Source organism: Homalodisca vitripennis, chromosome 6 (genome assembly GCF_021130785.1).
Source record: "Homalodisca vitripennis isolate AUS2020 chromosome 6, UT_GWSS_2.1, whole genome shotgun sequence".
Taxonomy (NCBI): Eukaryota; Metazoa; Arthropoda; class Insecta; order Hemiptera; family Cicadellidae; genus Homalodisca; species Homalodisca vitripennis.
In genome coordinates, this window is record NC_060212.1 from 12,297,321 (window position 1) to 12,320,695 (window position 23,375).

At 34.4% G+C, this 23,375-nt stretch overlaps 1 protein-coding gene across 3 annotated transcripts in view; it reads right to left on the reverse strand.

Moving 5' to 3' along the window:
* Positions 1-2,179: 2,179 nt before the first annotated feature.
* Positions 2,180-23,375, reverse strand: part of LOC124364108 (alpha-tocopherol transfer protein-like) — a 45,307-nt gene continuing 24,111 nt past the window's right edge. Inside the window, exons 3-9 of one of the 3 annotated variants that reach the window (XM_046819305.1) lie at positions 21,637-21,728; positions 20,229-20,379; positions 19,846-19,935; positions 19,033-19,229; positions 8,668-8,778; positions 7,154-7,298; positions 2,180-3,333 (exon numbers count right to left, since the gene is read on the reverse strand). In XM_046819305.1, the coding sequence (XP_046675261.1) occupies positions 3,260-3,333; positions 7,154-7,298; positions 8,668-8,778; positions 19,033-19,229; positions 19,846-19,935; positions 20,229-20,379; positions 21,637-21,728 (860 nt within the window). In that variant the 3' untranslated portion in view covers positions 2,180-3,259. Of the gene's footprint in view, positions 3,334-7,153; positions 7,299-8,667; positions 8,779-19,032; positions 19,230-19,836; positions 19,936-20,228; positions 20,380-21,636; positions 21,729-23,375 lie in introns of all 3 variants that reach the window. The other 2 variants (XM_046819304.1, XM_046819306.1) reach the window with 2 other exon arrangements.

Below are 23,375 nucleotides of genomic sequence, written 5' to 3' on the forward strand. Positions count from 1 at the left end.
TTATTTAATATGGTGTTTATATATATAAAGCAAAACCCTCACTCACTCATCACTAACTCTTTAACTTTTTTATATCTGGAAAAAGTTGAAATTAGGATCAAAATTGAAGATCAAACATACATGGGAGTTGAAATTATGATGCAATCCCTAGAATAACTATATTTTGTTTTCAACTTTCCAATTACCTACAAAGATAATAACGTTTTGACACGAGTGTCTTATATAATTCTCTACATATAAAATAAGGAATTTTCATGAAGACTACATGAAAAATATTCCTTTTTTTCTCCATAGGGGTTGAAATAGGATTTATAAAATACTATATACTTGTATTTCAATTATCAAACATTTCAAAACATAAGACATGATTAACGTATTAACAAATTATGTTTATAACTGTGTATTTAGCATGAATGATGAACAAATTTATAGGGATTTTTTTACAAAACGTGATAATGAAGATACAGATGCTTTTTCATAGATGTAGACTTTTTAGGCCTATGTATATGTGTATATTCTTGGTAAAAGCAAAATAACTATGAAACTATTGACAATTTGAGTACGTCATATAGGTTTTTCTTGTTGAAAATGATCTCTTGGATTATCTCTCAACGTACGATGATTATGGGATACCCTGTATATAGGCATATAATCATCACAGCAACATAACATTGACTGAAGGAAAAGACATGAAGTGTCTCCAATATTAATATGATAGATTACTGGAGAAAATGGCTTGTTTTTATTATTTAAAAATATAATTTCGATAAATAAAGGTAATTTTCTTATATTTTATATTAAAATAAAATGTGATTTCTTTGAGCCATAACTCATGAAGTAGAGCCTACATACCATTACCCGAAGTTATAACTCATATACAAACTGTAAACATTTACACTCATGTTCGGCAGTTTTTATTGGAACTAGCTACTAAACTGTCTTGCAATTCTTTGTATTACGAGGGATCAACATTTTTATTACGTACATCTTTAAATTATATTGTCCTAATGTCTTGAATACTGTGATTCTGAAATTTAAAAATCCAATCAAAGCCGATTGACCCAAAGATAATAAAGATAATGATGTTTGTAGATGGAATTTGAATTCTTTGTTTCATGATTGTTTTTTACGATGGAATTTTTAAGAGACTAGTAGAATTTCAAACATTTGCCAAAAATAAGTGGTATCTAAGGGTCGTTTTTTAAACTTGAAGAAGAGGGTGGATTTCAATCCCGAAAAATAGAGTATACTTTTTGTAACATGTAATGATGGTAAAGTCCGAAATCCTACTATACTTTCAAATTTTAATTGTATGCACGAAATAAAAGCAATATTAATATTTATTTTTAGGTTCGTAAGTAGAGCTATAACAATTATATTACTTCTAAAATGTTTTATTTCCATAATTCGTATGCCATATCACACTAATAAACTAACTCATGCAGTCTTTAGTATTATCAGTTTTCTACAATTGTTACCCTGCCTATTGGTACAGTATCACGATGTGTGGCGCTCGGAGAATTCAAAAACTCCAAAACACAATGCTGAGATACGTGTTCTCCCTGAGACGGAATGATCATATGTCACAGTATCGTGATGCTGTTAAGGGTGACTTCTGCAAGCTGTTCACAAAATGTATGACTCAAAAAGTCCTCCTACTCAGGTAGCCCGAGTGCCTGCGTGAGAGACTGTGGTATCGGGATGAGGTCTTCCATTGACGCTTGAGTTAGGCCGGAAAATCTTTTCCTACTTTGGGCCAGGTTTACAACGAGCTCTAGCTTCCTGAAATCTCTTTCCATTAGTTGTATAAAATTCATGTAAAATTTGCAGTTAGAAATTAATATTTGACTTGAGCTGTCCTGAAAACTAGTTTGTAACTGAGGAACACTTGTATTTTATTTATTTATTCATTTTTATGCACTCCTTCCAATTTTAAACGGAATATAAATTGCTTTTTACTACTCTACTGAGCTCTACGTCATAAAAAAGAAGGAAACACAAATAACCAATAATGTAACATAGAAACATTCTAATAAGACGCACTATTTATTCATTCAGTACTTATACATGTACCATTAAATGCGTTTTTAATTAATTTTTCTCTGTTTTATTGGTCAAATCTCTATTTTAAATTTAATAAATCACACATATAACGCAGGGTATAATCACTTTTACCACATGAGAAACAAAATCACATTTATTATCACTTGAAGCGTAACGACATAAAAAACTAATTACACTCAAATATAAAATATTACATTGATATAGGTTCTACTAAATGTACACCTTTACAAAACAGGAATAGAAATCTTTTTTACATAAAACGGTTCAACTTTGCAACAACCAATAACCTATCTACATAACAACAGAATGTTCGTTAAATGTTTGTGCGTGTATGGGAGTCAGTGAAACTTGTTCAAAAGATGACAAAGTTTAAATTAGTACACAATAACAAAACAAAACATTTTTTTACTTGTAGTAAAATGAAGAAATGTTGAAAAATATACACACACATATATAAATAAAACTAGAAAATAAATAAGGCATTTCTCACAGACAACTTTTTACTGATACTCACAACAACTTCGTGTTTAGACTGAAATGATAATTTTATCGTATTTAAATTGTAAACATGTTAAAACATCAACGTCTCCCAGAATGTTTTATCGATTATTAAACTAAACTACAATCTTTAAAAAAGCTATTTATATTATCTTTATTTCAATACGGCATTCTTACTTATGTATATTAATGCCATAGTTTTTGGTAAATTTAATATGGCAACATTAAAAAAATTTTAGATTTTTATTTGAAAATCCAAAACGATGAAACCATTTTAAAGCTTAAATAATAATTGTATAGTTTATATTTTTTTAATTCCAAAATACTTTTATGGTAATAATTTTCTATTTCGCACAATATTACATAATTTAGTATTTAATTACATATATTAAACAGATATACATAAATCAACACCCTTCCCCTTTATAAATACACATTTCACTCCTATTACTTTCTAACCCTTGTACTTTCACTTCAAATGTTCTCCATTCCTTTACTTTAACAAAACTTTAAAGCATAAAATCAATCATCTGAGACACAAATTAGACAATAATTAAAATTCAATAATGTATAATTTAAATTCGTATATCTAAGTTGTTATAGGTGTATTTGCAACATCACAACAAATAACAGAGAGTAAGAAAAAGGTAACAAAGGTGAAGATCGCAAGCTTATTTATTTACATACAAGGTCAACTTTAAAGCAGATCTATCTCTTCGGTTTGTTTGGCAGGCTGTTCACTTTGCCCCTTGTAGCCGTACGTTTCCATTTCTGAAACAAAAGAAAATATTAATAGATATATGCTACTAAAAGTTGTCCCAAAATTAGAGCTCGCTTTTCTGATGAAGTTTATAGTGATAAAAGGATCATTTCTTTTATAAACTATCACATTTTGCACAAAAATATATGCTAAATCAAAGGTGATTAAGGATATGAAAGTAAAAGATACTATAGGCAGTGATTTATTTTATCGATCAGTAGACCAATTTTAATTTTCTAAAGCATACATATGGTTATGTGAAGCATGTACTAATAAATAACATCAATGTACGGTTTACATGAAATACTAATAGATATAATAGTAAGTAACATGTAGGATCAAAGTAACAAGTTAACTTAAATAACAAGAATATTCATAAATAATGATAACTATACGAGAAGAGTAACAGAATAGAATGAGCACACACATCTAGCTATCACTCTTTAACTTAAATGCATAGGAAAACTACAAATAAGAGTGGTAGTATAGATAGCCAAGCTAAATGCAAGAAACAAAATTTACCGGCAAGTAGTAAAATAACATAAGTATAACACGCGAATATAAATACAAACATAGAGTAACAGATTAATCTAAGCAACAAAAATATTTAAAAATTGCCATATACATAATACTACTAGATAAGAGTACGCCATACCACGTCGATTCTGATGATTATTCATTAAATTCCATGGTATTTGCCTAAGTTTACGGTACTTAATAAGTTACCATGATTCATATATTCTTCTTCTCCGGTTATAGGCGCTAGTTGCGTACTACACCGATAGGAGCGCTAGTCACGGTACCTCGTTTCTGATTGGCTAACATCAGCTGATCATAACTATTAAGAATAGTTTTCATTTAAGAGTTTACAGTTTTTTATTCTTAAATTATGTTTAATGTCAGCATTTATCTTTTGTCGTTGCTATACTTTTATATAGCTATTAATATCATTATCTAAATTTTGACTGAAAGAACTGAACTGTCGTCTTACCAACACATTTTAAAATGTCATTTAAAATTAAGAGATGTGAAGAGTGTTTGTGCCACCTCTAGTTAGCCATCAAAGAAGTTTTTTTTTTCATTTTTCAATAAACCTTCAAAGGTTTCATAAGTACTTGTATCGTTAAGTTTGGTAGTACCTAATTCTTGGTAATGGGCTACGGTAAATTAGTTTTTTGGTTTAGCCAAAAGTTTTGTAGCATACAAAGGCTGCTTCGAGATATTTATTTTTAAAATTAAATTTCTTAACTACTTTCGTCTGCATTTTAATTGACTATTATTTAATTATGTTTGCTTTTACTTAACTTACTAAAATTGCATTTAAAGCAAACCCATTCAGCCGCTGCTTTGTTGATGAAAATCGCTTTGCCCGTAAATAAAAACATGTTTTTTATTACTAACAGTAATTAATATTGAGAATCTATAGGCTTATTACATAATAAATCTATTTTGTTCTCGTATAGATTGTTGTAACTCGTTTTACAGTACAATAAATATTTTGTTATATGAGAAGTTTTATTATAGTTACACCTATCCAAATATTCTATTATCATGTTGTGTTTAGAGTAACCTTAAGCTACACTAATTTGTTCAAAGGGTCATATTTTTATCACTTCCCAAATGATTGCTTAGCTTATAATACTAAATTTGTTTTAGTATATCCTCATAAACTTCAAATGCCTCGTCATCACACAACTTTTAATTTTCTCTCTTTTTGATGCCGTAAATATATGTATTTTTAGTATTTTTGTATTATTCGGGGGCCACCATTTCTTAACAGTTTCTTTTACTGGATATAAAACTATATTATTACAGACAACAGATTTTATATAACAATGTGAACATTAAATGTCATTATGATAATCGGTTCTTGTTTTCTTTCTCCCTTCTGAAAGGAAGCGAAGTCGGCAGGAAGTTGGCAACTCTGTCCCTATTTCCTATTTGTTACTAGGCTATACATACATATCTATTATAAATATAAAAATTTAAAGTCTACATTTACAAGTACTCAAGTGATTTGAGCTTGAATTAAGGTACTATCTCGATGGTAGTTTTTTATTTGCCAGAAGTGCGAAGCCCGCACTGACGGCCAGGGGCACTTACGATCAAACCAGATACACTCGATATACTCTGACATCTACTCGGATTTCTTCTATAATGGCGATTACAATAATCCGTTGAGTTTTCAATAACACAACGTTTTCATAATCATTCGCTTACTCTTATAGCAATGAATGTATTCTTTATTACCAATTAAAAACCAATTAATGCATTGCACAACAACAGCCTGAACGAATACACAGTTTTATAGACATAATAAAAACACAAAATAAATAATTTTCTCTTTTGAAATTGTAATTCTGCCGGAATCCAGTTGTCAATAATGAATTCCCTTTCTATCTGAAAACATTTTGTACTTTTAAAATACTTTTTTACCGAAAGGATTCATTTAATGCGAGAAGACATCAAAGGACCTATTGAAAAATACTGCAGCGTCAGCAAGTCCTGAAAGTCCAATCAACAGGACGCTAAATGACAGGATGTCAACACTAATCCCAGTTCATGTTTACACAATGCCGATAAAGTCCCACATTTACGGTATAAACATGATTGTTATCGCACGGAAGTGCTATAGGTGGCGAGTGAAGGAGGCTGCTACAGTGAAGGATCCTCGCAACTGAAGGGGTTGAGATTGTGAAGGAGGGGTAGAAGCAGTTCTGTGTTCCCTCCCCTCTCATCTCCGGACTCAGTGAAACTTTACTTATGTATGCTTCATCTTCAACCCTTCCTTTTATGTGACCTTATTCGGAAACTGAAACTTTTTAATGTCTCTGTGTTACTTTGGTTCACAATTATTACTAGGATTAAAACACTGCTTGCTAATATTACTACTGTTTTGTCACCGTATAAACCATACTTTTAATTAACTCTTCGTACATCACCTTTGTTACTATCCATACTTAAAAGGATGTATTGCTATTAATTTATTATTCGGCGTTCTAGTCAGCTAAAATGAAAACATTCAAGAAACGTTTGTAGAAAAGGATGATTCAAAATTATTACAATTCTGTAAAGATTGCAACTATATACTTATGACTTACGAATTGCATTACAATCCCTTGAAATAGAAATAAAACTCCTGCTTCGTTCTTTCATGCCCAGATTTTTCGAAAAGCACATCTCCAGTATCCCCCCTTTACAATTACATTCCGCAAAAGAAACATAACTCTTTCTTATTACATTCATTTGGTCGCAGAAAACTGCTTTAAAGTAATTTATTTATTGGGTGATGACTGACAGTTTTGTTTTGCACGGGACCTGTGTAAAATGATGTTGCTGTCCTGTCTGTACGTGCGACAACTCTATAGAAAGGTCCTAGAGACTTAGTATGTGAAATATTTTTGGTCCAAGGAAGAGGTTTTTTTTTATTTTAGGGACGAAAAGTAAAAGGTCCTTCTGTCTGTACGTCTGTGTGCTACATCTTATGTAACGTTCTTAACATCCATTGATACTCCGTAGTATCGGTTTATTAGTTAAAAGTTTACCCGAAATGATTCCATAACATTGCACTGATATTTTTTGCGCAAAAGTTTAAAGTTATATATGTATATAACTTATTAATTGGTCGCAAACCCATTTATAATTATAAATGAGATTTTGAGTCGGTCTCGGGATTATATATATGAACTCAACTATTAACTAAAATGATTCTCACAATTAGAATAGATATAGATAATCGAGCATATTTTACTTCGCAAGTACAATTATTGCAGTTCCTAGAAAGCTATTAATGTCAAACACTAAGTGTTAGTAGTATTAACTGAGTATTACCCATGAATTCCTCCTCCAGCACCAGGAGCTGTTGTCTCCAGCGCGTGTTGTCCAGCTCCCCTTGAAGTCCTCCGTACTCCGCTGGAAGTATGTTGGCGTCCACATAAGAGTGGAGGGAATTCAGATCCTTCCCGTGAAGATATATCTGGAACAGATACGTCGACTGCATTAAGCTCTTCAGATTTTAATCCTTAGGTCATATCATAAACCAACGTAACTAAGTAGGTAGTTTCCTTGGTTTAATTTAACTTTGGTCTATAAAAGCACATCGGGCAAATGGCAATATACAGTAATTTAATACACCAGATTTACACCCCTGAATACAAATAATAATAAATCAATTTTCTCTTAATGAGGCTTATGCAGCTGGTGTCAATGCTATTATATGCTTTTTTTCGGAACGTGTGTTTGTTATCGAAAAATTGAAAACACATATAAATTTTAAGACTTTTCTGCCTTATTATGAACGGTCAAAAAATTTTAAAGCTAACTGGCAATACCAGTAATACACATCCGCAAGATGCGGAGCTTTATCGTGATAGGCTGAACCATGACCTTACTCTACCTTAGGGCTTATTCTAACAACGTCTATCAATTAGTATAACGATCGTTGATTGGTAATCAGTTGTAATGATTGATTAGAGTGTCTATAAAATGTATAATTTATTAAAAATAATAAACATTTGATAAAACTTTACGTGAGCGTGTGTCCTAAAACCAGTAGCTTTCGACTTTCTATTTGCGTGTTCTGTACATAACTGGTTATAGCTCTAGGACCATTAATTTAAAACACAGCTATGAAACTTAATGATTGTACTCACTTAAGAGATATGCTTTGTTTAGAATTAAATATGAATACATATGTTTAATTGCTTAAAATGGTAGGCGTTAAAAACTTCATCTGTAAGTTTATATGTATATTGATATATATATATATATATATATATATATATATATATATATATATATATATATATATATATATATATAAATTTATATATATTCACTTCGTGTGTATAAATGCAGAATTGCTCTATTATAACAATTATTGGACTTCTTGGTATAAATTTCCTTTAATATTTCGGCTTTGCCATTTTAAAAAAGGTATAATAAAAACACTAGTAAAACGAACATATATATATATATATATATATATATATATATATATATATATATATATAAGGGTTAGAAGCTGTAAAACTCTGTTTGTTTAAGGTTTTAATAAAGACATTTTGTACCCAATAAACATAGGCTTATATTTTGGAAGTTTTTTTTTTAATGTTAAATATTTCTGCAAGACAATATGATAATATTTATAAAAATATTTACAGTTATTGATTTTCGTGTTTAGTTGTAATTAATGTTATGGAAAACCATACTTAAATTTTCCAGCAGTGTGGAGAATTCCAGAACCCGATATCTATAATGTGAAGAGAGATATCCGTAACATTTCACCACTACTTATTAACACTTGCTTAGTCTAATACACTTGAGAGATGATATGAAACACTTACTCTCTGTCTGATCTTCTCTTTGAGGAAGGGTTTGAGGACGGCGAATACAGCATCGAAGTAGAACGGTTGGTTGATCACATGGAATCCCTTGAAGCGCAACGGAAACGTTTCCTGGAAAGGATGAGTTTGAATAATGACGCCGTTGGTAATCAAGAGGCTCTTTGCTGCAAACAGCATTTGACTCATGACACTACTCCTTGTAGATAAACAGCTCAATTTTACCACTTATATTATTTTATCGTAATAGGACATTTGCTATCGTTCCGTAACAAAAACATCAGTAACACCATCTTATGAGACGAGACGACCAGCCTACGCAACATGTAACACTGTAGTTACAGTTGAACATTTTCTTGTCTAACACCCACACTACTCCTTGTACCAAAGCAACAAAACTCTACCAGCTTCGTTGAAAGATATCCTATCCGATAATGACTCTTTGATAGGGATCAAAGAGGGGTCTTCCTTCTTTAGACCTGTCTATTAAATTTTATCCAATTTATTATCTTCTTATTGTTGATTTTAAATCAATTTATTGTTTTTAACTGCTGTAAATGGTTATCTAGTTTTTAGTTTTCTGTTATTGATTGTTATATTTTTTTTAAATATAATAACATGAATTGTCGTGATAATCTATTGTAAAGTTAAGTTTACGTTTTTAGCCTTTCATATGTTCTGTACGAGTATACTGCGTTTGTTTGGCAATCTGACAAAGCAGAAAAACAATGTTGGTGCCAACCTTACCAAGAGCGTTGATAACACAAGTGTATTTTACTAAACAAAATCATTTAAGCAACACTACGTTTCGAAATTTGTAATTTGGACTCTTCCTCAGTAGTATTTGAGTGCACTTTTTACAGGACAGATAATTACATTAATTTAGTCTTAAACATTGGAATTCAGTTATATTTTAATTATTGATATGCTAAAATCTACATCACACTAGATGAAACAGTTCCATAACGTCAAACAAAAACATGTTATCGTAACTAACATCACACTTTAACCTATTGCACTGAAATACAATTATACCCTTCATACGATACTCTAACAAGTGATAAAACTATACAAAACTGTATGAAAATATACGTGGTAATAATACAACATATTCGATATCATTCATTCGAACTATACTCGATATTTTAGCATGGAATAAACAATTTCAGATCTGTCGAGTAAAGCATAAACTCGATTATGATATCGACCACTGTCTGTCGCAAGTCTGGATGCTGCAGGGCAGGATTTAGTCAAATTAAATGCAGCTACCCGTAGAGAGCGTATTCAAAGTTAAATTAATCCATTTCCTATGTAGGTCGCTGACTCGGTGGCGGGAAGCATAAACTATATTATGATATCGAGCACTGTCTGTCGCAAGTCTAGATGCTGCAGGGCAGGATTTAGACAAATTAAATGTAGCTACCCGCAGAGAGCGTATTCAAAGTTAAATTAATCCATTCCCTATGTAGGTCGCTGACTCGGTGAGCGGGAAGCGTATAAACTAGATTATGATATCGAGCACTGTCTGTCGCAAGTCTGGATGCTGCAGGGCAGGATTTAGACAAATTAAATGCAGCTACCCGCAGAGAGCGTATTCAAAGTTAAATTAATCCATTTCCTATGTAGGTCGCTGACTCGGTGGCGGGAAGCATAAACTAGATTATGATATCGAGCACTGTCTGTCGCAAGTCTAGATGCTGCAGGGCAGGATTTAGACAAATTAAATGTAGCTACCCGCAGAGAGCGTATTCAAAGTTAAATAAATCCATTTGCTATGTAGGTTGCTGGACTCGGTGAGCGGAAGCGTAAACTAGATTATGATATCGACCACTGTCTGTCGCAAGTCTGGATGCTGCAGGGCAGGATTTAGTCAAATTAAATGCAGCTACCCGCAGAGAGCGTATTCAAAGTTAAATTAATCCATTTCCTATGTAGGTCGCTGGACTCGGTGGCGGGAAGCGTAAACTCGATTATGATATCGACCACTGTCTGTCGCAAGTCTGGATACTGCAGGGCAGGATTTAGTCAAATTAAATGCAGCTACCCGCAGAGAGCGTACTCAAAGTTAAATTAATCCATTTGCTATGTAGGTTGCTGGACTCGGTGAGTGGAAGCATAAACTCGATTATGATATCGACCACTGTCTGTAGCAAGTCTGGATGCTGCAGGGCAGGATTTAGTCAAATTAAATGCAGCTACCCGCAGAGAGCGTATTCAAAGTTAAATTAATCCATTTGCTATGTAGGTTGCTGGACTCGGTGAGTGGAAGTATAAACTAGATAATGATATCGAGCACTGTCTGTCGCAAGTCTGGATGCTGCAGGGCAGGATTTAGACAAATTAAATGCAGCTACCCGCAGAGAGCGTATTCAAAGTTAAATTAAATCCAATTGCTATGTAGGTTGCTGGACTCGGTGAGTGGAAGTATAAACTAGATAATAATATCGAGCACTGTCTGTCGCAAGTCTGGATGCTGCAGGGCAGGATTTAGACAAATTAAATGCAGCTACCCGCAGAGAGCGTATTCAAAGTTAAATAAATCCAATTCCCTATGTAGGTTGCTGGACTCGGTGAGTGGAAGTATAAACTAGATAATAATATCGAGTACTGTCTGTCGGATGTCTGGATGCTGCAGGGCAGGATTTAGTCAAATTAAATGCAGCTACCCGCAGAGAGCGTATTCAAAGTTAAATTAATCCATTGCTATGTAGGTTGCTGGACTCGGTGAGTGGAAGTATAAACTAGATAATGATATCGAGCCCTGTCTGTCGCAAGTCTGGATGCTGCAGGGCAGGATTTAGACAAATTAAATGCAGCTACCCGCAGAGAGCGTATTCAAAGTTAAATAATCCATTTGCTATGTAGGTTGCTGGACTCGGTGAGTGGAAGTATAAACTAGATTAATGATATCGAGCACTGTCTGTCGCAAGTCTGGATGCTGCAGGGCAGGATTTAGACAAATTAAATTGCAGCTACCCGCAGAGAGCGTATTCAAAGTTAAATAAATCCATTTGCTATGTAGGTCGCTGGACTCGGTGAGTGGAAGTATAAACTAGATAATGATATCGAGCACTGTCTGTCGCAAGTCTGGATGCTGCAGGGCAGGATTTAGACAAATTAAATGCAGCTACCCGCAGAGAGCGTATTCAAAGTTAAATTAATCCATTTGCTATGTAGGTTGCTGGACTCGGTGAGTGGAAGTATAAACTCGATAATGATATCGAGCACTGTCTGTCGCAAGTCTGGATGCTGCAGGGCAGGATTTAGTCAAATTAAATGCAGCTACCCGCAGAGAGCGTACTCAAAGTTAAATTAATCCATTAAATTTGCTATGTAGGTTGCTAGACTCGGTGAGTGGAAGTATAAACTAGATAATGATATCGAGCACTCTCTGTCGCAAGTCTGGATGCTGCAGGGCAGGATTTAGACAAATTAAATGCAGCTACCCGCAGAGAGCGTATTCAAAGTTAAATTAATCCATTTGCTATGTAGGTTGCTGGACTCGGTGAGTGGAAGTATAAACTAGATAATGATATCGAGCACTGTCTGTCGCAAGTCTGGATGCTGCAGGGCAGGATTTAGACAAATTAAATGCAGCTACCCGCAGAGAGCGTATTCAAAGTTAAATTAATCCATTCCCTATGTAGGTCGCTGGACTCGGTGAGTGGAAGCGTAAACTCGATTATGATATCGAGCACTGTCTGTCGCAAGTCTGGATGCTGCAGGGCAGGATTTAGTCAAATTAAATGCAGCTACCCGCAGAGAGCGTATTCAAAGTTAAATTAATCCATTCCCTATGTAGGTCGCTGGACTCGGTGGCGGGAAGCATAAACTCGATTATGATATCGACCACTGTCTGTCGCAAGTCTGGATGCTGCAGGGCAGGATCTAGTCAAATTAAATGCAGCTACCCGCAGAGAGCGTATTCAAAGTTAAATTAATCCATTTGCTATGTAGGTTGCTGGACTCGGTGAGTGGAAGCATAAACTCGATTATGATATCGACCACTGTCTGTCGCAAGTCTGGATGCTGCAGGGCAGGATTTAGTCAAATTAAATGCAGCTACCCGCAGAGAGCGTATTCAAAGTTAAATTAATCCATTCCCTATGTAGGTCGCTGGACTCGGTGACGTGGAAGTATAAACTAGATTATAATATCGAGTACTGTCTGTCGCAAGTCTGGATGCTGCAGGGCAGGATTTAGTCAAATTAAATGCAGCTACCCGCAGAGAGCGTATTCAAAGTTAAATTAATCCAATTCCCTATGTAGGTTGCTGGACTCGGTGACGGGAAGCATAAACTAGATTATGATATCGAGCACTGTCTGTCGCAAGTCTGGATGCTGCAGGGCAGGATTTAGACAAATTAAATGCAGCTACCCGCAGAGAGCGTATTCAAAGTTAAATTAAATCCATTTCCCTATGTAGGTCGCTGGACTCGGTGAGTGGAAGTATAAACTAGATTATGATATCGAGCACTGTCTGTCGCAAGTCTGGATGCTGCAGGGCAGGATTTAGTCAAATTAAATGCAGCTACCCGCAGAGAGCGTATTCAAAGTTAAATTAAATCCATTCCCTATGTAGGTCGCTGGACTCGGTGAGTGGAAGTATAAACTAGATTATGATATCGACCACTGTCTGTCGCAAGTCTGGATGCTGCAGGGCAGGATTTAGACAAATTAAATGCAGCTACCCGCAGAGAGCGTATTCAAAGTTAAATTAATCCATTTCCTATGTAGGTCGCTGGACTCGGTGGCGGGAAGCGTAAACTAGATTATGATATCGAGCACTGTCTGTCGCAAGTCTGGATGCTGCAGGGCAGGATTTAGTCAAATTAAATGCAGCTACCCGCAGAGAGCGTATTCAAAGTTAAATTAATCCATTCCCTATGTAGGTCGCTGGACTCGGTGGCGGGAAGCATAAACTCGATTATGATATCGACCACTGTCTGTCGCAAGTCTGGATGCTGCAGGGCAGGATTTAGTCAAATTAAATGCAGCTACCCGCAGAGAGCGTATTCAAAGTTAAATTAATCCATTCCCTATGTAGGTCGCTGGACTCGGTGGCGGGAAGCATAAACTCGATTATGATATCGACCACTGTCTGTCGCAAGTCTGGATGCTGCAGGGCAGGATTTAGTCAAATTAAATGCAGCTACCCGCAGAGAGCGTATTCAAAGTTAAATTAATCCATTCCCTATGTAGGTCGCTGGACTCGGTGACGGGAAGCGTAAACTCGATTATGATATCGACCACTGTCTGTCGCAAGTCTGGATGCTGCAGGGCAGGATTTAGTCAAATTAAATGCAGCTACCCGCAGAGAGCGTATTCAAAGTTAAATTAATCCATTCCCTATGTAGGTCGCTGGACTCGGTGGCGGGAAGCGTAAACTCGATTATGATATCGAGTACTGTCTGTCGCAAGTCTGGATGCTGCAGGGCAGGATTTAGTCAAATTAAATGCAGCTACCCGCAGAGAGCGTATTCAAAGTTAAATTAATCCATTCCCTATGTAGGTCGCTGGACTCGGTGGCGGGAAGCATAAACTCGATTATGATATCGAGTACTGTCTGTCGCAAGTCTGGATGCTGCAGGGCAGGATTTAGTCAAATTAAATGCAGCTACCCGCAGAGAGCGTATTCAAAGTTAAATTAATCCATTTCCTATGTAGGTCGCTGGACTCGGTGACGGGAAGCCTTTCTTTAGATCGATCCTGGCTGCAACTCTACTGCAGATGAGATAATCCAGGCTCTATTACTTTATATCCTTCGATATTAAAATTTGATACTGTATTTGATACTGGATTATTTTTTATATATTTTTGGGGTACGTTAGATCTGGAATGAATATGTTCTTTATTTTTTGTTTTTAACCCTTACTCAATATTCATCTTGGAGCTGAGCAACGTAACATTTTCGTAGACGTAAAAATAACCTTTACGGTTGTTTCCGGAGTAAGTAAGTTGGGTAAGTTTGGTGGTAATGTAAATGCTACCTCCTGCGGAGACAAATACTCTCTCAGGTTCAGACTATAAAAAGCCTCTAATTTTAAGGAATCTCCACCCTCTCAAACAGTCATCCTAAACTAGATTAGTCCAGTACCCTAATATCTAGATCATAGCGTTTAGTGATATACCGTTCGTAGAGATACATAGGGTTGCCCAGATATAAGTGACAAAACTGTTTGGTACAACCAGAAGGTATAAACCAGCTACAAGGGAACATTCTAGAGATTCGTAAGAACTTAGTCACGGAACACTAAGTTCAAACTAAATTATGCTTCCGATCGAGAGGGTAACTACTTTGGTATATTATCGTACTATGATAGAGTTTGCTTTAAATAAAAGCTATAAATGTTAAGTTCGATGCAATTATCTAATACCATAGCCCCTAATACAACAAGGTTCGAAACAAGGTATATACTTCAAATATAGGTGCCTTTTCATTCATAGTTGTATCCCACCTACACTTGAGACATTAAAAAAATTCACCCACACGGGGAGGAACCTTTCTGACGGACATCGACCCAAAACATGATGTTGCACGAGCCTATTAAGTAGTGTTATCCAGAAACTAATTCAAAAGCTTGCTTTTAAGCCTGATATGTTTATAATTTTGGTGGAAGCCTAAAAATAATAGTCAACATACCAAGTCACAAAACGATGACTGTATAATATTGAAGTTGTATGTGAAGGCATATGTCACATGCTGGAATCTCATATGATTGTACCTTATTTAGGTGTTTTCATTTTATTTATTCTTTTTTTTATTGTTGTCATAATGGCCATAGGCGTATCTTGGATGACCAAAGGAGGGTTTAACGCTATAAATCTTCCACAATTTCTTTTTAATTAGAATCTCTGGATGCAATCAGATTCCTCAAAAATAGTATTACAACAGATTTTGTGGCCTTCCTCACTAATCTAATGTTTTGGACTACCCACTTACTGGACTATTTTGTTCAAATCCTCAAATACTCAGGGAGTTTTCTCAACGGTGTTGAAGTAGTCTAGTCCGGTTCTAAAAAACTGAAATTTCAAACTTGACAGATTGAGGCCAATTGTTGCTTTAAAAAAACATTTGAATAAATGGTACATGTTTGCATTACGTAAAATCTACTATACATTACTGTACTTTACTACTTTCTTGAAACCAATAGTTTCACATAGTTATAATATGTTTATCTCAACCAGCGTTCCATTATAATCCCTCCGCAATTTCCGCCGTTGCCTTATTTTTTCGAAAAGGAGTGACTTTCTGTTGTCAAATGAGCACAATTGTATTCTCTACTATTCAATTAAGGCTTTTGACCTTAGGGTGGAATGTGGCATAGTTTGGCATAGTAGTTATGGCATAGTTTTTTGGAGAAATGTTTTATTCCGAATTTTTTTAAAGTTTTTTCCTACGTGAATTTGCTGGTCGTCTGTGATCTCGGATGGCGAGAGAGTTTCAGCGAATATTCTCCGTCAGATAGCATCTAAATATTCCTCTCTTTATTAATTTAACATTGCATTGATTTTTTTTTTATTAAAACCTTGTTTAAAATTCCAGAACATAGCTCCAGGTTCAGAAATTAAAATTAGTTAAAATAGAGAAATTGAAATTACACATAAAACAATTCAATTCTTTCTTTGGTGCTAATTTATGTAGCTCTTCAAAATTAGGACGTTATCTGATTGGAAAGGCATTTTACTGTTTGCATGAAGTTCTCGAGTGTATTTTTATATTATTAATTTATATTTTATTTTTGGAATTTATGTAGACCAAATATGTTCTAGTGTGTAAAATTAAACTTAAAAAATGAAATTCAAGTCAGATATTGCTTAATAGGCCGTGATATTTCATTATTTTTTTGGAGTTATAGTTTTGTAAACATTTCATTGAAATATGTTTTAAAATAAAAAAGGGTTATTGGATAAACTCCGGTATATCAGGAGTTCGTAAGTTAATTATTTTATTTTTAAAGATTTATCAACTATAAAACACGATTTGATTAAAATCTAATTTTGCATATGCCTTAGACAGTTTTGGTTGAAACAATACTAGAGAAGTTTAACACTAACAGCGAGTTAAATTTTATCACTTTTAAGAAATTAAATATTTTAAAATAGTAAAATGAGCTAAATAAATTATTCATGGCCATTATTAGCCGTATGTCTTGCCCGAAGCGCGGGATGGGAGGCTACAGTGGCTGTATAATATTTGTCAAGCTCTACGAGCCGCAGGCGGACTCATTCATTTAGAAAAATTACTAAGCACGGGTCGTCAGCTGTATACTTAAATAATCGAAACACATTTTTTTAAACAAATATGATACTTTAGCATTTGCTACTTAGACAATTTAAAATATTTACTAAATATTGATGGTAGATAATGAATGCGAAAATATTTTAGAATGTAATTATTGGTGTCAAAATATATGTAAAATAAATCATTTAATTTCTCAAGAAATGGTCTGAAAATTAAGGAATGATATAGTAAGACAACACGTATTTCTGGTAGTCGACTTTGATAAAGGGATTGCAAATAGGGGTAGTTTGAAAATTATATTTGTTCTCTCAGGCCTTGTGATTGGATAGTCGGAGACAGTCAAAGGCGTCGGTTATAGTTAACTGGTTAGGGGAAGGGGTCGGTTATAGTTAGCTGGTTAGGGGAAGGGGTCGGTTATAGTTAGCTGGTTAGGGGAAGGGGTCGGTTATAGTTAGCTGGTTAGGGGAAGGGGTCGGTTATAGTTAGCTGGTTAGGGGAAGGGGTCGGTTATAGTTAGCTGGTTAGGGGAAGGGGACGGTTATAGTTAGCTGGTTAGGGGAAGGGGTCGGTTATAGTTAGCTGGTTAGGGGAAGGGGTCGGTTTATAGTTAGTTAGCTGGTTAGGGGAAGGGGTCGGTTATAGTTAGCTGGTTAGGGGAAGGGGTCGGTTATAGTTAGCTGGTTAGGGGAAGGGGTCGGTTATAGTTAGCTGGTTAGGTGAAGGGGTCGGTTATAGTTAGCTGGTTAGGGGAAGGGGTCGGTTATAGTTAGGTGGTTAGGGGAAGGGGTCGGTATAAACACTTCCGAGACGCGCATCTCGGCTAAAATAATCTCTTTTTGAGTATTATTTTACGTTTCAATTGTTAGTGTTTTTTATCAACTCAACTTTTTAATCTACTCTTCAAGTCTACGAGATATTTTGAGTAAGTAGCTCATTTAAAGTCGAATTAAGATTTGCGTATGGGAAATTTGCTACTAACTAATGTAGCTTTCTTTTACAGGGATTATTTCAAGAGAGTACATGTCGTTGCAAGTATATTTCAAAGTAAAGTCATCAACTTTAATATCTTAAAGTTATTTGTAACGACCATTTAGTATGCAACAGTCAGAATAACTTTTATACATCAAGATATAAAGTTATTAGTAAATATATTTGGGTGAAACATTGTTAAGTTGCAGTATGAACTTTGAGTCTGTACCAGTAGTAACAGATTAATACCCAACTTCACAAAGAATTTTTCAGTATGATTTTAGTTTAGTTTTATTCAGCCTCGTTTATAATAGAGAAAGGTATTAGGGTTTTATTTTGAATTAAATTAGAAATCTTATTTTATTTGAAAGAAGAAAACCTTTTATTGAGTAAACTTTTACAACAAAAGTGGTTGTGTAAGCTTTTGGGCATTAAATCTAAATATCTAACAATTTAATTTGAAATTACTGAACTTCTTATTGGTAAACAATTTTTTAATTTATTTGAGAAAGTATTCCCCTGTCTTTCTACCCTAACAAATATAATTCATCAGTTTTTAAACTTTATAATTAAGTGCAGTTAAACTAATCAAATAATTATGTAAAGAGATTTTGTAAAACTTGCGTATCTCTTTATAAATACATAGTTCGACTTAAAGTATATTTCAGTTTAACGCAAGTTTAAATATACGTTGAATATTTGTATCATAGGTGAGAGTGTATCAAGCCAGCAAGCCCCACTCACCCCCCCCCCCTCGATACGCCCATGATAATGGCTATCCAAAAGTCCAATGTAAAATTTTTCGCTAATGCTCAGCAATATCCCACTGAATGAACTGTACCATCATCGAACTCAGTGTTTCCTATACAGAAATGGAGTATCTTGCTAAATCTCAAGTCTATAGGTCAATTCGTTTTAGTTTTCATAGGCGGACAGACTGACAATTGAAATTATTTCACCCATCGTGTGAAAGGCTTCGCTAACGCTCAGCCAGTAAATATGTTTATCGAAACTAATTTATTAACATTTAAACATGGCCGCAAAATTTGTATTATGATTATACTTGTACTAATTTATAATGGCCGAGGCAGCATGCGCTGTCAAAATGTTTAATGTAAATGAATTCTCAACTAAATATAAGCCGTGATAATTACCTGTATGACGTCAACAGTTCGGCGAGCATAGTACGGGGAAAGGAACTTGGCGTGTTGCTGCAGCCCGAACCCCGTCATGTCCACAATCACGGTGATACCGGCCACCTGTGTCTCCGGCTCTCTCACAACGTGTTCTAACGCCAACACGTTCGTGCTGAACACGTCCTCGACTGTGATACGCGACGTGTCGCACTTTTCTGGAACACGTATAAATGGTCACTCACAATGTGTCATTTGTATAGACGTTTTACAGCTATTGAACAGTAAAAGTACAATTATTTTCACGTCAACTTGGATATAATTAGTAAAATGAAAGTAAAGTAATGAATTAATGTCTTATTTTACCAAGCGAAGTTAGAGCTAAGAATCCTTCTCTAACACTTAACCTGGGGACAAACGGCTTAAGGTTAACTTCTGAACCGCCACCAACGGCAGGGCAGGCGGGCGCTTGTAAGGACAGAATCGCTCAGCGGTCCATCCAAGCAGCAGCCACGATCGACGTTGCTTGATCCGTGTATCATGCAATATCCATTTTACCCGCTACACAACGCACTTGTACTTGTACTTAACAAAAGTACAACTATGTCCATATGAAAAATGTAATATAAGTTGCAATGATAAATAATTATTACTTTGTTCCTTTATTAATTTTAGAGGGTATTTGTGCACATTGGATCATTGCTAAAAAATTATTTATCTACATTTAATAAATTTTAAATTTCATCAGTAAATTTAAGAACCACAAACTGTCCAGTGAGAAGTGAGTAACACAAGTATAAATACGACAAATACAACTAATCTTACCAGAGTTACCTGTTCCATGCACTGCTGAAGAAGTATTGGGGTGAGCCATTCCACCAGTCTTTTTGATGGCAGCAAGAGTGGTAAGAGATTTAATTTGTCCTAAATCAAAATTAATATGAAAATAAATGTTTAAATGATCCTATTCCAGAAATAAAGAAAGACAAGCTTTAAAAATCAAAAACAAAAATACTGATTCCTAATTATTACTGAAAAACAATATTAAACTTATACCAAGCAACTTTAAAAATCTAAATAATAAAAGGAACGACATCTATTACAAGTATATATATTCATAACAAATTCTTAAAACTATTTATACATTAACGTTTTTGTATATACTGAATGGTGGGCTGTTGTTATTAATAGTAAAAATAAACGTATATAACACTAACCAACTCTGAAGATATACACTCGGCTGCCGTTATGGTCTCTGTCATCCAAGACACACTGGGCTTGCATCTCCAGAACATGTGTCTTTTCTGAAGGTCTGGGAGTCCTGAACAGATCAGGACACTCCAGTTTCATCTGGTAGTATCTCTGAATCTGTACAAATAAAATTATGATAGACGTACCATATATGATTCTAACAACCTTTTAGGATATAAAAACGGCTACAGTTATGATCTCTATCATGAAACACACACAATGGGCTTTTATCTCCAAAACATGGGTCTTGTCTGAAGGTCTGGGAGCCCTAGACAGATCAGGACACTCCAGTTTCATCAGGTAGTATCTCAGAATCTGTAAATATAATATGCTGATGGACATATTATATATGATTCCAACCACCTCTGAGTAAACAACGGCTGCATTGATGATCTCTGTCATGAAAGACACACTGGGCTTGCATCCCCAGAACATGGGTCTTGTCTGAAGGTCTGGGAGCCCTGGACAGATCTGGACACTCCCTGTAATCTGTACAAATAATATGATGATTAACACACTATAAATGATTCCAAATACCTTTTAAAAAACTGTTGGAGTTGTGATCTCTGTTTTCAAAAACACCCTGGGCTTTCATGTACAGGGTGTGAGCTTTATCGGAAGGACTAGGTGCCCAAAACAGATTGATTTATTTTAGTTTAATCAGGTGGAATATCCAGATTTATACAGATAGCTTGAAGATAAACTTTGTTCTTTGTAATCTCTGAACCACACTAATCACCGTCTAGTCAATTTGGATCACATTCTTTAGTATCAAAAAAATACATAAGATTGCTTCAATACCGCTCAAGCTATATCTCCTTTTATGACTCAGTTACAGAAATTAGGATAGCGTTGTCCATATTTCACAACGTAGAGTTTAGATGAGTCACGTCCAGCTGTAACTCTGTGATATTGACCATCCATATATCATGGCTCACATTCTGGATCATAACTGAGATATAGAAGTATGGTTTGTATATTAAATTGAAATAAATTACAGTTAAGTTCTTGATTTACTTAGTTCAGTTATATTTAAGTTTCTAAATTTAGCATGCTATACTGACTTTGTCAGAAGTATAAAAAAGTAACAGTACCCAACTCATAAACTGCGCAATTTTAATGATAATAACTTAATGATAAATACAGCTCAGGTTTGATATATAATATGTACTAAGCTAACTTTATTGATTTAAGGAATATAATGAGTTACTGAAGTAACAATTCCATTTTAGATTATTTAATGTTTGTAATAATGACTAACTTGAACAAATCTTAACATAATATGGGACTACAATAACAAAATTTACGCTCAATAATTATATAAAATACTTGACACTGTTTTTCTCTACTGTGAATATTGCAACTGGTACTTACCAATGCAAAAGCTTTAGTGGTGTTAAATTTGCGGGCTCGAAGAAAGCGCAAGAGAAAGGCATCATCAGTGCACGCGTGCAGGTCGAGATCGTCTGGCAACAGTTTCGAGTTGTATGTTAGTTGTGTGAACATCAACGTTGCGTGCAAATAATGTTTTAAAAAGCAATCCTTTGCTTTGAACATTTTTCAATGTGCAAGATTGTGTGTAAAATTTTTAAACTTACTTAAAATGTACTTTCAATCTCAATACCTCTGTATGGGTTTGTATATTTTTGTAGGTTTCACTTAAAATTAAAATATATATTTGTTTGGTATCATTTTTAAATGGATTTGGAATTCTACAATACGGAAATGTAAATGATTTTGGATCAAATATTTCAAAAATACTATTGTGGATGAAAATAGTGCCTTTTGAACAAATTTCACTAAATCCAACGTTATTATTTAATATACAAGTAAAATTCACATATCAATCAAGACAAATTTAGTAACGTATTTAGTAAAATCAAATAAATTATAAAGAGATTCAGGAATACTGAATTTGAACATTCTAGCGTTCCGCATTAATGGAAGTCCAACTTTTAGCCAAACCTTTAATCAAGTTGGTTAGTTTTCTTTGAACTCTTTAGCATTCAAATATATTGCAAATTCAATTAATTCTTATTTTTCACTGAATATTTCAGTTTAAAAATTCAAACTAGTACCTCAATTTGAATCGGTATTCTTATACTTAAATATATGATGTACACTAGGTATTTAAATTAAATGCACTATAAGTTATAAGATTTAAATAGGGTTTAATGCAACAAATTTATTATTTTTTAACATTTCAAACTAATATTTAAATTCTAATAAATTTGAAACCTTATAAATTCACTGGTTCATAAGTCTATGAGTTTCATTTTAAAATGGCTTTGCTTTTGTGTTTGCCAAATTGATTTTTAAGTTATAAAATAATGACCAGTAACGCATACTTTATATGTAATGTATTTGTACATAGATTTAAATTTCTTCGTCAACTTTTACATATATTATGTGAAATCTGGATGATATTTAAGATGACATCATCCTTCAGTCTTAAACCACTGGACAGGAGTCGCTTGTAATTTTCTTCCCAAAAAAATGTGAATTTCACAGCAAAAAATATAGAATTATATATTGCCTTGAATACCTTTAAGTAACCTTTAATACTGTTTACCCTTTGGCCCAAGCTATAAAAGAACTATCAAATTTCAAGGACATTTTGTACGATTGTTAGAGTAGTAAAATCATCACTAAATACATCATTTCGTAGACCTTCTCGAATTGCTACAAAATCTAACAAAAACTACCATGGGACCAGGCGAGAGTTGTGCATACCTAAGTTGAATAATTTTTTTATAAATTTTAAAACTCCAACTACGTAAAATGTTCGTTGTGATTTGCTTAAACGTGTAATATTTCTCTTCACACGTCCATCGCGTGAACTAAATTTACTGTAAATGGAACAGTGGCATAGCATCGGCTAATTAATTAGTCTTCAAGTTGTTTAATGTTTGTGCCATGACAATCAAGCCGCAAGCCGCTCTGTTGCTAGCCGCTGATTGGATGGAAATACACGACACCAAACAACTAGTCTAAACATATCTTTTCATCTATTGCTTCCATTTACTAATTGACTTGCAGAAGTATAGTCTTTTGTATATTAAATAATATAGCTATGATTTAATTATATACTTTAGTACGTTAAGCTAACGGTA